The 14,153-nt window shown below is 43.2% G+C and overlaps 1 protein-coding gene across 1 annotated transcript in view; it reads right to left on the bottom strand.

Moving 5' to 3' along the window:
- Positions 1-595: 595 nt before the first annotated feature.
- CMYA5 (cardiomyopathy associated 5) overlaps positions 596-14,153 on the bottom strand; it is a 100,427-nt gene continuing 86,869 nt past the window's right edge. Inside the window, exons 10-13 of the mRNA XM_060093095.1 lie at positions 10,538-10,671; positions 9,161-9,260; positions 6,888-7,061; positions 596-1,749 (exon numbers count right to left, since the gene is read on the bottom strand). Coding sequence (XP_059949078.1) covers positions 1,503-1,749; positions 6,888-7,061; positions 9,161-9,260; positions 10,538-10,671 — 655 coding nt within the window. The 3' untranslated portion in view covers positions 596-1,502. The remainder of the gene's footprint in view (positions 1,750-6,887; positions 7,062-9,160; positions 9,261-10,537; positions 10,672-14,153) is intronic.

The following is a 14,153-nucleotide window of genomic DNA, read 5'->3' as shown; positions in this document are numbered from 1 at the left end:
CTGATCAGTCAGAACCTCATTAACACTTTTAAGGCTTGAAAAAACTGAAGATAGTGTTTCCCATAAAGCAACAAGTTATTCCTCCTGTTTCACTAAGTACCCTTCTTCCCAGCAGCTGCTCCAATTTCAAAGCAGGATGATGAAGGCTTTGAAGGCGCTCTGTTAATGCAGTTACAGATCCAGTTTGGGTATGCTAGCTATTAAACAATGGACTTTAGGATATATTTCAAAAGTAGGACATTGTCTCTCGACATAAGAAAACAACTGAATTGGTAATGTTAGAAAAAATCTGTAAGTATGATCAAAGTATTTATATTATGGAGAACAAGAGCAATCATCTCAACATGCATTCTAGATTTATCAACTCTGCACACATATCTTAGGAAGATTTTGAGAGATTTCAATACAATATCTAAAAATGACCCACCATTTTATTTTTAGCAAAAAGAAATTCTCAGTTTCTGGTAGTTGTCTGTAACTATAGGCTGAAAATGTTTCGATTTTAAAACATATATGTGTAAAATTCTCACATGAAAATGAGCGGTAGCACAACCCACTGCAGTGTGATGGCTCTTTATTCGCAGTTTGTCCCGTCCAGAGATGCCAGACTCACAAGTCACATGCAGTAAGTTCACATAACATGTTTTGTTTTATAGACTCTAACCATTTATTTAACAAAATGGAAATTTCTAATATCTAGCACTTTTCTACATTTAAAATTTCAGGGAAAAGAGACTCGTCTTCTACAGTATATAATGATTACAAAACAGTTCGTTATCAGCTTTGAATGGTTAAAACACTTTCTCTGCTGATTAGCACTCCGCATCCTTTGGTGAAGTGAGGTGACATTTTTCTTGTGGAAAAGGCCAGTGTTTCTTGTCGGAGGAGATGTATCACCAGCACAACCTTCCCTTCACTCAGACCTGTCTATCTGAGGATTTCTTTTACCAGTGAAACAGGTGGGAGTCCATTTCACTATTCTGATTCCCAAGTCAGATATAAATCCTTTCAACTTAGGGAAGAACTCAAACGTATATAAACCAAAAGGCGGAGATCGCTTTTTCCATCCTCTTTACTCACGTGACGCTCTGGAAAGTCACAGTTTTCTTGGTGGTTTTGCTTGCATGCTGATCACTGTGCATGGAGCTATTACTAGTGCTAATGTGAAGAAGACTTTTGTTTGTTTGTTTTTTGTTTTGTTTTGTTTTGTTTTTTGCAGTACATGGGCCTCTCACTGTTGTGGCCTCTCCCGTTGCGAAGCACAGGCTCCGGACGCGCAGGCTCAGCGGCCATGGCTCACGGGCCCAGCCGCTCCGCGGCATGTGGGATCTTCCCGGACCAGGGCACGAATCCCTGTCCCCTGCATTGGCAGGTGGACTCTCAACCACTGCGCCACCAGGGAAGCCCCAGAAGACGTTTTGAATAATGTCTAGCACCCACAGGAAAGAACAACGGACCCCCCAAATTTGAATTTTGTTCTTGCAAACTCTAAAAGTCAACGATCACTTGTGCCTTGCAGAATCTGGGGGCTCTATTCCCAGGTGCAAAGTGCATTTTCCGGGTTTCTCCAGAGCAAAGGCAGGGTGGACGCCCTCATTAAACCTGTGCCTGATGATGAAGAGCAACTGTCCAGTCTCAGAGTTTATAAACAGGAGCCTTTGGGTGGTGTAGTCCAGTAGGATGCCCACTCTGGCGGGACGCTCCGTCACGTGGACATCGCTCACAATGCCACTGTAGAAAAATGTGTATCTGAAATGGAATGGAATGGGAATTGAAAACTTTGGAAATCTTGAAGGACCATGATAAAGAAAATCACTTGGAGATAACCGATTTTGCAGTTGTTCACCTCAATTCACAATGAGTTGCAATAACATTGTCCCAAATACTTTAACCAGATCCCTCCTAGATGCTAAAATGCATAGCTTTTCTCAACAGACGAGTACTTTTAATAATTTTGCTCCTTCTACATTAGGAGGCAGTCCCAGAATAACCAACATATGCCTCCCTTGTGATTTTTCTCAACATTTTAATTCTTTCCCAGCTGCCCACGTGTTTTAACTACTGCATTCATGGTGTGTCATTCTTTTGAATAAAACTCCTTTGAGGTTGCCATGTACTTGAAAAAGTACCGCGGGCTTGCCTTCCATAAAGCGTATTAATTTTACCATTTAAAAATTTTGTAAGTAACTTACATAAGGACCTTTATGAAGTTTAAGAAATATTTCATTATTTTTGCCCAATTTCATCTTTTGTACACTCCCACTGACCCAAATCAACTTTCCTTTTCACCTTCTCAGTGTTTTCTGCACCCTTACAGCCAAGGGGGGTTGCCTTTGATTTCTTTCTTCAATTCAAACAAATTCAGTTCAACATGTAGTCATTGGGCATATCTGTGTGTCCTGTACTTTGCTAGACCTCTGCACCTCTGGGGGATATGCAGACCATAGCATACTGTCCTTGCCCCCAGGGAAACCATACTCTACTGAGCAGGAATGAAAATTGTTGATGACTTAAACATGGGCTGGGGCTGAGACTCCAGCTTAGAGCACAGATTGGCAAAGTGTTTCCTTACACATTTAATGGACCTGGTTTAGTTGTGAAAGGAAAGGTTCAAGGCCAGGTTGGCAAGGAGAAATTGCTGAACAGAAGAAGTTAAATTGCTTTATGCAAAAAAGTAACACAAGGTTGGAGTTTTCTCCTGGCAATCTTAGAAACAGAGGGTGGAGCCCTGAAAGCAGGAGAAGAGAAGAAATGAGAGATGGAAGAGAAGAAAATAGATGAGGGACAGATCTGTGGATATGATAGGTCTGAGGGTGGGAGTGACACTGGGAAGACTGGGGCCGGAGAAACTGGGTGACTCTGGTGTGGCTGAGAAGGACAAGGACCTTGAAGACCTGTGACATCTCTCTTAAAGGCCCAGAAGCTTGAGTGCAGGAATATTTAGGAAATGGCAAGTTAGCAATTTCCTCACTGAAAGAAGCTCATGTGAAAGGGCAGAGGTTCACGGGGATGGAAGGTAAGCGAGACTTCCACAATGATAAAGGACCTCTTCAGTGCCTTGCTAATGTGAAATATGGCAGAACATTATGAAGTTTTAGAACCTGTAAAGCACACGGAGGCTGCAGGTGGCAATGATGGAGAACAGCAGTGGGCTGTTGGGCTGCCCAAATTCATCCTTGGAGAACAGATGGAGAACAGGCTGGGGCTCTTACAGAAGGGGCTTGGGGAGCAGATGGGCTCACATTCAGCCAAAGAAGAATGGTCAGGACTGGATGGGGAAAAAACGGAGAAGGCGATCCAAGCCATCGGGGCAGCAGAAGCAGTGATGAGGTGGCAGAATAAACCTGTATGTCATGGAGAACATCACCATCTGACTGATGGGTTAGGAGGGGACATGTGAATGACTTTGAGGATATTACCTGGATAGGTAAGTCAGAGGCCAGGCTCTAGACCTGCCCTGTCCAATATAGTGGCCACCAGGCACATGTGGACACTTAAATTAAAATTAAGTAAAATTAAGTAAAATTCAAAATTCAGTTCATCAGTCCTATTAACCACATTTCAAGTGCTCAAGAGCCACATATGACACCATTTTTCTATTTTTGCAGAATGTGTGATTGCGTAGCACTGGTCTAGAGGGTTCTGAATGCCCGCATAAGCCATTTCCCTACCCTGCTTAGAAGGTGCCCGGTGCCCACAGGCCCAGCCCTGGTCAGTCCCTGAGCTAATCACTACCATGGAGGTCAAGGAGGGAAAGACATTCCTTGAAGCCTTGGACCCACCAGTTCTACAGGGCCTGGAATTTGCCCTGTCTTGTTTCTGCCTCCATTTCCTACTGAGCACATCACTTCCTTCTCCAACCTGCACTCTGGCCTGAAACCAAGCCTATCTGCCGCGGCCTGACTCCCTCCCTATCCTTTGGACTGCTGGTCCCTGTTCAAACAAAGGTCATCCAGAAGCCTGATTCTTGACATCTGCATGACCCTGGAACTACCTTGGCGAGGTTTTCCACCTGGGTGGACCACCCCTGTGAATCTCACTGATGGCCCAGAATGAGCCCAGACTCCTCTCCACCCTGGTGGCCACTCCCCTCAGGCCTCCTCATACTCCAGCCTGGTCACATTCTTCCTGGCTTCCCCCTTCACTGTGGTCCCACCTGAGTGTCAACACCACTGTAGATGTTTGTAGATTTTTGAGCAGAAAAGGAAGGGACATGATGCAAATGATGTTTGAGAAATATTTGCCAGTTGTGACACATAGAATGGCTTGGAGTGGGTGGAGACTGGAAGAAGAGCACAGGCATGTTGGCTGTGGATGAAACTAGTAAAGGAAACAAAGCCTTGAACTAGAGAAGTAAGTTAGGAACAGACAGGATGAAATACCGTTGATTCCTTCTCCTTAGACTCTCTTCATTTCTCCTATCCAGTTGTAACATCTTAAAGCCTGATGCAAGTAGAATCAAGAGTAATACCGCTTGGTTTAAATCATGAAGCAAGGAAAATGGAAAAACACAGGAGGGTCTGCTATAGCCGTACTCTCAGTAACCTGAAGGCCAGGGTGCTCTAATTTGGAACATGAAATGAGGTATTTAAGACCTGACCTTTCTGTGCTGTGACCACACACAGCACACTCCTCCTCCCATAATCTACAGAACCTACCCTGGGCCCACAAGAGCCAAAGACCAAAGTTGTTGAACCTGCTGAATGAAATGAACAGTTCTGTTTTCTAGAGTCTAGAACTCTGTATTGGACTCTCATCTTTGGTTTGGGTTCTTAAGGGTTCAAGTGTCTAAGGAAATTTTCATGAAATCAATACCTAGTTCCAGATCTAAGTCTACCGATTATAAACTCTGGGTTTGAATGATTTTTCAGCTCTAGGAGGAGGCTGAATATCAATTAATTATCATGGCTCTGCCTTGATGGAATGTGACTTTAAATAGCTCTTGGAGATGGTGTCCTTATGAACCATGTCAGAGAATCAAACTCTGTCAAGTAGGATGCAGGGAGAGATGTGCAGCCAGAAATATGCAAAATCCCAATCTGTGGGCCTTTTTCTGGGAACTTGCGAGCACTGCTTCCTTTTTAAGCATTACATTTGAATAATTCCTCACATTTGATTCTTTACAATTTCAAAGCTCTTCCTTGTACCTGACTTCATGTGATCCTCACAACCCCAAAATGTAGCAGACCAGGCATCACTGTCCCCTGACAAGACAGATGAGGCACCTCAGATATGCTCATTAGATTAACCAACTTCTGGTGAGTAGTCAATAGGAGGCTAGTAGAGAATGGAGCCAGGACTAAAATCAGGTTCCTGGCTCCAGACTCACGCTCTTTTATTAGACTATCTTGTGCGCATGTTCAGTTCAGAACATGCTCGCCTTAGCTAACACAGGTTAACAGCTTTTTCACATCAAGCAATTAAACAATACTAATGAGACAGGCTGGGACCTAGGACCCTTTACTGCAGCACTTGCACCTGGACAAATGTCTTCTTGAGCAACAAAATACAAAGAAACTATAAAGGACTAAAAACAACTGCATGCATGTCCAGTTGGGGCAAATTATGAACAACAGATACAAAAAGGCCAAAACTCAACTGCCACTTCTGAGGTGCTGGGAGCAAAAGCAGGGTACTGCGCATGATCCGTGCCCACAGCACACCGCCAAGGGGGTGGGTGGACCACCTAAGCCACGCCTCCCGCCTGACCCAGCAATCCTCCCCTACCCTCAGCCCATATAACGGACCAGCTCACTCCCCCGCACGGAGTGAGCGTGGGTACCTATTACTTGTTCTCTCTCTTTTTTTTTTTTTGTGGTACGTGGGCCTCTCACTGTTGTGGCCTCTCCTGATGCAGAGCACAGGCTCCGGACGCGCAGGCTCAGCGGCCATGGCTCACGGTCCCAGCCGCTCTGCGGCATGTGGGATCTTCCCAGACCGGGGCACGAACCCATGTCCCCTGCATCGGCAGGCGGACTCTCAACCACTGCGCCACCAGGGAAGCCCTTGTTCTCGCTCTCTCCTGCCGCAGCACGAGTCCCAGTAAAGCCTTGCTTGCATTCCTCGTCTGGCCTCTTATCAATTTCTATTGATTAAAGAGTCCAAGAACCCAGGTCGGTAACACTAATAATATAGACCAGAGGTTAGTCAGCTTTGTCTGTAAAGGGCCAGATAGGAAATATCTTAGGCTTTGGGGCCATTCAATCTCTATTACAACTAGTCAATTCTGCCATTGTAGCACAAAGGCAGCCATAGGCAATACGTACACAAATGAGCTTGACTGTGTTCCAACAAAACTGCATTTACAAAAAAGGCAGCGGGTCATATTTGGCCTGTTGGGCTATAGTTTGCCAACCCTTCATATAGACCAACGGCGGTGGGGTAGGGGGGTGGTACTGGGGACCTACTTCTTCCTCAGTCCTGTTGATTCCTCTGTGGAGGGAGCCCTTTTGGCCTTATCCTTGTGGTCTCTCCCCACCCTGGGGTGAGCTTTGAAGGAAAACCTGGCCATGCATGTGTTTCCCTACCTCTTCCTGACGAGTTTCCTGAGGAGATGCACATGCTTCTCCAGGAACCTACTCTGCCCCGCAGGATGGGAAGCTGCCCTGGCCAAGGCTCTGTGTGGGTACAAGTCTGTCTATTAATAGGGTTCGATATAAGAAACATTCTTGCTTTCACATATGAACCACATTCTCTAAAACCGGCTTCCTCAGTAATCAGAGTAGTCGTTGAATCTCCAAATACTTGAGTCTTTTGTTTTCTTTCTCAGCTGACTCAGAACTCGGGCAGGGAAGTGAGAGGTTATTTATTAGGTCCCTCAGAGCCCTCTGCCTAGACATCAACGCATGACACTTTGATTAAGTGGGGAGGGGCAGGCTCCGGCTTACCTCTGCGGCTCAGAGCAGTGCATGTACCACGCGGTCTCTCCTTGTCCCAGGGCACCGGCCTGCACCGTCGAGCTGGAGCAGATGCCCAGTCGGTACGCTGGGCAGTCTGTGACAGTGGTTTCCCAGTAGTGCTGGCCACAGGCAGGCAGCTCCTCACCCAGCACTGATGGGATTCTGCAGGCAAAGTTGATCAGGAATTGCCAGCCTTTATCTCATAAACAGCAACATCCATAAATGTATACACAGTTTAAGCAGGATTCTATCCTCGGAAACTGCTGGAATTTGACTAAAGACATTCATTGTTCATTGTGCCCCCGACCTTGACCTGATGGCCACAGAATTCCCCAAACCCTCGACATGCATTTAACACATTTCTACTGCCACACTCAACACACACGCATTACACATAGCGTCTCTTGGAGGGACTGGGAACCAGGAAATAATTAGAATAATGGCAGGATAAAAAGAAATGGAACAATCTCTGCTTTCAAAGAGAGTGAAGAGATATACGGGAGGCAGGTGGAGAATTCCAAGAGAGCATGACTTGCAAAGTTTTCTTCCAAAACTTGCACATACACAAAAAGGAGTCTCTAAAACCTTCTCTCACAATGAGTTCCAGTGTCTGCTGACTTTCCTGGGCACAGAGACCGAAAAAGGTGCTGCTCCTGAAGAGCAAGCCGTCTGGGGAGGCCAGAGCAGAGCGGGGTTACACCTGGATGAACCAGATGTAATGCTTGTGCTCCGCAGAGGTTTGTGGTCAACAGTCTTTGGGACTCTGGCCTCTTTAGATGGTAGCAGGTACACCTGAGAGGTTGTCGAAAGGTCTCTTTTTGTCTCACCTCAGCTATTTTTGTAACAGACGCGGTGAAGTGAACCAAAGCACTTTCCACTGCGGACGGGTGACCTTGTTTGCATGAATTGCTCAATTTTGCTTTGAAATGGCTGAGACAGCAAGGAAGCATTTTTAATTTAAGCAGCGTTAATATTCAGTCAGCACCCTCTCCCTCTCCCCTTTAACAGATGAGAAAGTGATTAATGCAAAGGAATGTACTTCATTTTCTCGTGTCTTTACCCAACAACCTCATTTCAGAGAGGGGGCTACTGATGGGCCCTTGCTCTCTGGAGCAAAGCCCAGCTGCCTGATATTTATGAGTTAATTTTCAGGTTAATAATAAAAAAATAAAATTCTATCAAATACATTACAGTTATTATCTATGAACTCTTACCAACCTCCAATCTATTTCTTTTCTCTTTGATTTTTTTGAGAAATCCAAAAGAGACAGAAAAGCTCAATTTATTTCTTAAATCTTTTTTTCCCCCTGAATTCACTCATTTGTACATGCTTAGCATCTCCAGTGTTCTGGGCCCCAGGCTAGATTCTGGAGATTAAAGATGCGCAAGACGAGGCTGTTGCTTGAGGACTAGTCAAAATGGAGCATCTGACAAACGACTCCACAAGTGCTCAGACCTTTTTGCGGATAAGATCAAGGGTGCCAGGGCCCAGAAAAGGCTTGGTCATTTCCAGGAGCAGGTAACACCTGAGCTGAGCCACAGACAGATGAATAGCAGTCTGAGAGGAAAACAGCACAAGTCGCCATTGGTGGGCTCAGGGCTATACTGTGAGAGCACCCTGGGCGCATCAGTGCCAACAGCAGTGTGTTTCACATGGGTTACAGTCTTCAAAAGCTTTTCACGTACTTTCTCCCATTTGACCATTTTGACCCTCAAAATAACCACGAGAGAGTGCAGGCAAGTTGCAGAGCAATCTCCCCACCGTGCCCTCAGCTTTCAGATTTCTTTACTTTGCTGCTCCCTTTTGTGGGAGCTTCTGGGGGATGGGGGTGGAGGGCAAGATCCTGAAAGTCCTGCATGTGTCCAGAACCAGAAACTCAACAAAATGTCATTCTCCTCTATTCCTTTTCAAGTGGATAGATTCAAAATCTGGTTTGCTGTTGAAATAATAGAAGAATTAACACAGGCTCTTTTTTCATTGAACCAGAGATAATGCCTTAAAACAGCCTATGTGTTAAACAAAACCATCTGTGCTTATATTTCCAATAAAAATATTGCTCCAAGTTTGAATGATCTCTGTCACTTTCCCCCTAGTAACGAACCATAACTGAACTGTATGTGTGTGTACCAATTTATGCTCCATATCACACATACCAGGCATGTGCACTAAACCAAGAATGTGCTCAGGTGAGGCCACACCGAGGTGACACCCTCAGAAGACTCTCCTGCTGAGGCATCTCATGCTTTCTTCTTCTACTTACTCTGTCAGCCGTCTCCTCTCAGCGAAGCTGATCACTGTCCCATCTGAGGAAATCTGCAGAGCTGGATGAGCCGTTTCCCTCAGCAGGAGAAATCTCGTTCCTATTGTAGTTAGAAAATAGGATTATAACATTACTGCAATGTCCAGTGCTATCCCTGGGCCAAGCCCCACATTTCAGATCGTAGTCTCCCTTGCTTCTAACATCAAAATCCTCTGCTCAGTGTTTTCAGATCCACAGCAAAATTTCATCCGTGATAAGGACTAGTGAACACCAGTGGCTGGTCACCTCACCCGGTGTGCTTCTCCTGTACTAGCGCTCACTCTATTATGCAAAGTATGCTCCCTGCACCAGCAGCACCTACCTACCTCACCTGGAAACTAGTTAGAAATGCAGAATCTCGGGCCTGCCCCAGATCTCCTGAACCACAATTGGTATTTTAACAAGCTCCTTGGGAGATTCATATGCACATTAAAGTTTGAAGATGCAGTGGTCTAACCTCCAGGAGTGGTTCTAACAGTGGACAGTACAGGCACCATTTGGGACTGCAAGGAACACACTTCTGGATAGACAGCCGCTCATGCCCTCTCTTTATAAACATCAGGCTGGCCCTAACCACATCACAGCCAAGGTGCGTGCACAAGTTTTTGCTGGTTAAGCAAATCACATAATGTGCCACCCTCAATCTTGCCATCTTTGGGTCTAGCATAAGATAATAAAATGATCACTTTTCCACTCCTCATTTCTTTTCACAATAATTGAGAACAGCCAAGCATATTTTGTTGGCACCATCAAGGGTATTTTCCCCAAAATGCCCTTGAACAGTTTCATCACTTTTTTGAGTTGCTCACTCATTCATTCATTCAACAAACATTAATGGGCACAAACCATGTGCTAGGCATGGAAAATAAACAGAAGAATAAGACTAGAAGCTTGTTCATAGAGTTCACAGTGTAATAAAATAAGAATATCCTCATCCCACTCTTCCCCCAACACACACACACACTCAAAACATACCCACAAACTATAGCACATTGTGAACCAAACAAGAATCATCTGAGGAGATTTAAAACACTTGTCAGAGTCCATATCCAGGTAAGTTAGACCAGGATCTCCAGGAGTGGGCTCCCCACATCAGTATTTTCTTAAGCACCTGGACTGATTGCTAATGGGTGGCCAACGTTGAGAATGTCTTAAACCAGAAAAACAAAACAAACACCTTGACCTTTGGCCAATCTTGGGTCCTCATGACAAAAACCTAGCACTGCCAGCAGGTTGGGGGCGTGAAGAAGTGGCCCTCTAGGATGTCTTCTCTGGGTGGTGGAAGGGAAGGAATGGGAATGCTTGGAAATAGTTCTCTGTGTGCAAAGGAGAAGGTACCTCTGGTGGAAATGAGGGCAGCTTCACTCTGTTCACTTGTCCCAAATGCACTGATGGCTTTCACGTAGAAAAAGTAATTGTCATTGGGTTGGAGGTTAACTTTCAGTTGGAGTCCTTTAATTCCAGAGAAAGATCTAAATGTGAAGGGAAAATAATAATTTTAAATATAACCCTATATGCTAAACAACTCATCATATTTCAATCCTGTAGTGAATGAACATCTTTTATTAACAACAAATCACTTATTTTTCCCTTTTTTTGACCACCGAGTTAGCAAGCTAGATTTTATAAAATGGCCATTGTCCACTAAATTTACTTTATCAAATCATTTCTACCTTGGTCAACTTTTGTCCAATATTGTGCCTTCCAGAATGCTCTTTGGAATAGAGCCAACCAAACTTTTTTATTTTTAATTCAGAAAATAGACTAATTTTGTGGTTAATGAGTCCCCAAGCATATATTGGTTTATCAAATTTTGGCTGAGAGGGCGTTTGTGGATTAAGATGATATTAAACCAATCTGTAATGCAAAAGACACCATCTCATTAACAGATCCTGAATAGTGGAAAACTTAAGGTGAGTGTTGATTTTGTACATGGTCATCATGCCAAAGCCAGCCAACTTATAGAAACTGAAGATCTCTAAAGAAGACAATATCCTTTAGAGCAAACTTAATCCTGGAGAGAAAAGAGAATTCTAATTGCCAAATAAAATCCCCAAAGCTGCTGTTCCTAAACCTCCCATTTACATTAAAAGAAAAGTGCTGGTCGTGGTATCTAAATGGCAGCAGGCTTGGCAAGAACACTGTAACAGCCCAACCATTTAAGCACAAATGGACTTGTTGGATTTGAAGATGGAGCTCTGAACTTGCCAATGAGCTGGAATAATTTTTGTGCCTCTTTTCCATTCTCTTTTATCTGCTTGATATCACGTCCTAGAGCATTTATACAAAGTATACAAGTGCTCTTTCTTTTAGCCTCCATTTGGAGAGGCTTTGGAGAGAGTTACAAGTTAGGCTCCTTGCTAATAAAAGAAGTCCTCATCTGAGTACTAAAGAATCAGAATCCTGTTCCTGTTAGATGTGCATTGGATACTAGTCATTGAAAACAATAGTACAATAGCCTTCAAGTTCATTCTCAGAGGGAGATGTGGTTTTTTTTAATCTGTTTGTTTGCTTTGTTTGTTTTTTATTTTCTTTGTGTTTGTTTTATTATTAATGAAGGTACCACAAAATCATTAGAATCAGAGTGGCCACTGTTCATTCTCAGATTGATTTTTGTTTTCAGGTTATTTCTACTTCTGTTGACTTACTTCATTCTCAGTACCTACCTTAGAGAATACCCTGGAGAACCAGGAGAAGGAAAAAGTATCATTGACCCAGAAAACAGATGAACTTAGACTTTTTAGAAGCAGAAAATCTGTACAGAGTAACAATCCCTCCCCCATCAAAGCCTCATGTCTAAAAGCACAGAAAACTCACAGTGTGTTCCTCAGCAGGAGGGGACAGGGAGGGAAGAAGCCTGGGTCTATTTCTATATTTGTTATTTAGTGCCTGCATCTGGAAAAGGTCAGTACAAACTCCCCAAACCTTATTGGTATTTCAGAAACTACCACCTAAGCAGGTCCTCAGAGAGTACTATCTTTAGATGCATGGAGAATACATGGATTGAGCCACATGTCCACTGACAACTAATAATGCTTCAATTTATTAACAAAAAAACCAGGTCCTATGACTGAGAATGCAACTCCCAACTAATACCTAGATTATTATTCTGGGGTAGATGTATTGCTGATCTTATTTGCATTGATGACTGAAGAGATGTTTTCAATGTACATTAATTATAACAAGCTGATTGTCTCAATCACACTCAGATCTGAACTGAATTTCAGACTTCATCCACTCATCAAATAAATATTTATTGATCACTTATCATGTGCCCAGGCCCTGTCCCTGCATGAGGGGTAAGTGACAAGGAGAGGTGAGGAAATTTCATCTCTAGAAACTGGATAGAACCTATGGGTTTCATTTTGTGATAATACAGTTGTTAAATGCCAAGGATGCTCTATTTTGGGTAAGTTTTGCTCTTAAATTTTATGAAGTCTGTCAAGGAGGAAATTCCATATATATAGTCAATTGTATGCTATGTCTTATTAGTCATTTAAAGAATAAAAGTTTACATGGTACAGAAGCCAATATATGGGATAAGATCTGCTTTCAGTGCACGAACATGTCATGCAGACGTGACAAATATGCCTAATGCCCTCGCTGACTCTATAAAAGCACCAGGCATGAAAATTAAAGTAATATGAAATATGGTAGGGTTTTTTTGTTTATAAGTTGCTGTCTTATGCTCAAGCACCAAGAACAAAGCAAAAAAGCTCAGCTACGAATGGTTCACTTCCATGTCTATTTATTGTCTGACCTCACTTGAACGTCATAAAAGCCTTCATGTGAGCTGTCCCTGCTGTATAGCCAAATGAAAACTTCAAAAATTTTGGAATTTGAAATCTGAAGAGTGGCACTCTTCCATAGATTATGATATTTTTTATTTCAAAACCAAAAACTTGTCATAATTGCAACTGAAACCACATGAGTTATAATAAGTTTTGCATAGTTTGGAGTAGAATTCAAATTCACAGAATATCCAAACTGAAGTAAGTGATTAGACAGCAAATGGAACCACAGCAAGTTGTTGATGCTTAGGTAAGAAGAGATTTCAGCCTTATCAATAATGTGACTAACCTGACGATGTTAGAAGTCTAGAGCCAGTAATAAAATTACAAAGGCAATAAGAAATTTGACTCAAAGAGTCTCACTTTGGGTCATAAGTGTGGGATCCTCCCTACAAGTACCATAGTGCAATGGAAAGGGAAGGCTTTATACGTGTAGGTTCCAGGAATGTGAGGACAAGGAAGCATCTAGGAACCCTGACACAGCAAATTAGCTGATTGCTGGTAGGGCATAAGCATGCTGTGGGGTTTGATCACAGAGCTCTGCACCCAGCAGGTCTTCAAAGGACTTTTGGCTTGCTCATTGGTAGGACAAAGTTGTTAAACTCCAATGCTGTAAGGCAGAGAGAAATGATTCAAAGGAGACCCACTGTCTCCTCAGAAGTCTGAAGGGCTGCCATGTAAATGAGAGTGGTCTCCTCTTCTGCTGTTTCAGAAGGAAACGAGTGGAAGCCTCCAGGAGGCTGATGTTTGTCCAATACAACAAAGACGTCTCTAGCCTGAGCCCTTTCCTTCTTTAATTTTTGCAAGGAATGATTGAAAAGTTTGCCACAACTAACCACAGACAATGGGGCAAGAATTATTGATATTTCACATGGGAATTGAAAAGGATCTTTACGAAGAAAAAACCATTAGGGACTTAATGCTTAACGGGAAAATACTAAAAGCATTCCCGTTAAGTCAGAGAGACAGACATGAGGTTAAAAAAAATTGGGAGGTAGGAGGTAAAATTATTACCATTTGCAGATGATATGACTGCTATCTAGAAAACCTAAGAAAATCAGACAAAAAACTCAGAATTTAGTGGAATAGCTAGATGTGAAACTAATATAAGAAATCAAAATCGTTCATATACAAATAACAACTAGATTGAAGATAAAGCAAAA

This window comes from Mesoplodon densirostris, chromosome 3, assembly GCF_025265405.1.
Source record: "Mesoplodon densirostris isolate mMesDen1 chromosome 3, mMesDen1 primary haplotype, whole genome shotgun sequence".
NCBI lineage: Eukaryota > Metazoa > Chordata > Mammalia > Artiodactyla > Ziphiidae > Mesoplodon > Mesoplodon densirostris.
Note: the sequence above shows the minus strand (reverse complement) of the source record. Positions and strands in the feature narration are given on the sequence as shown.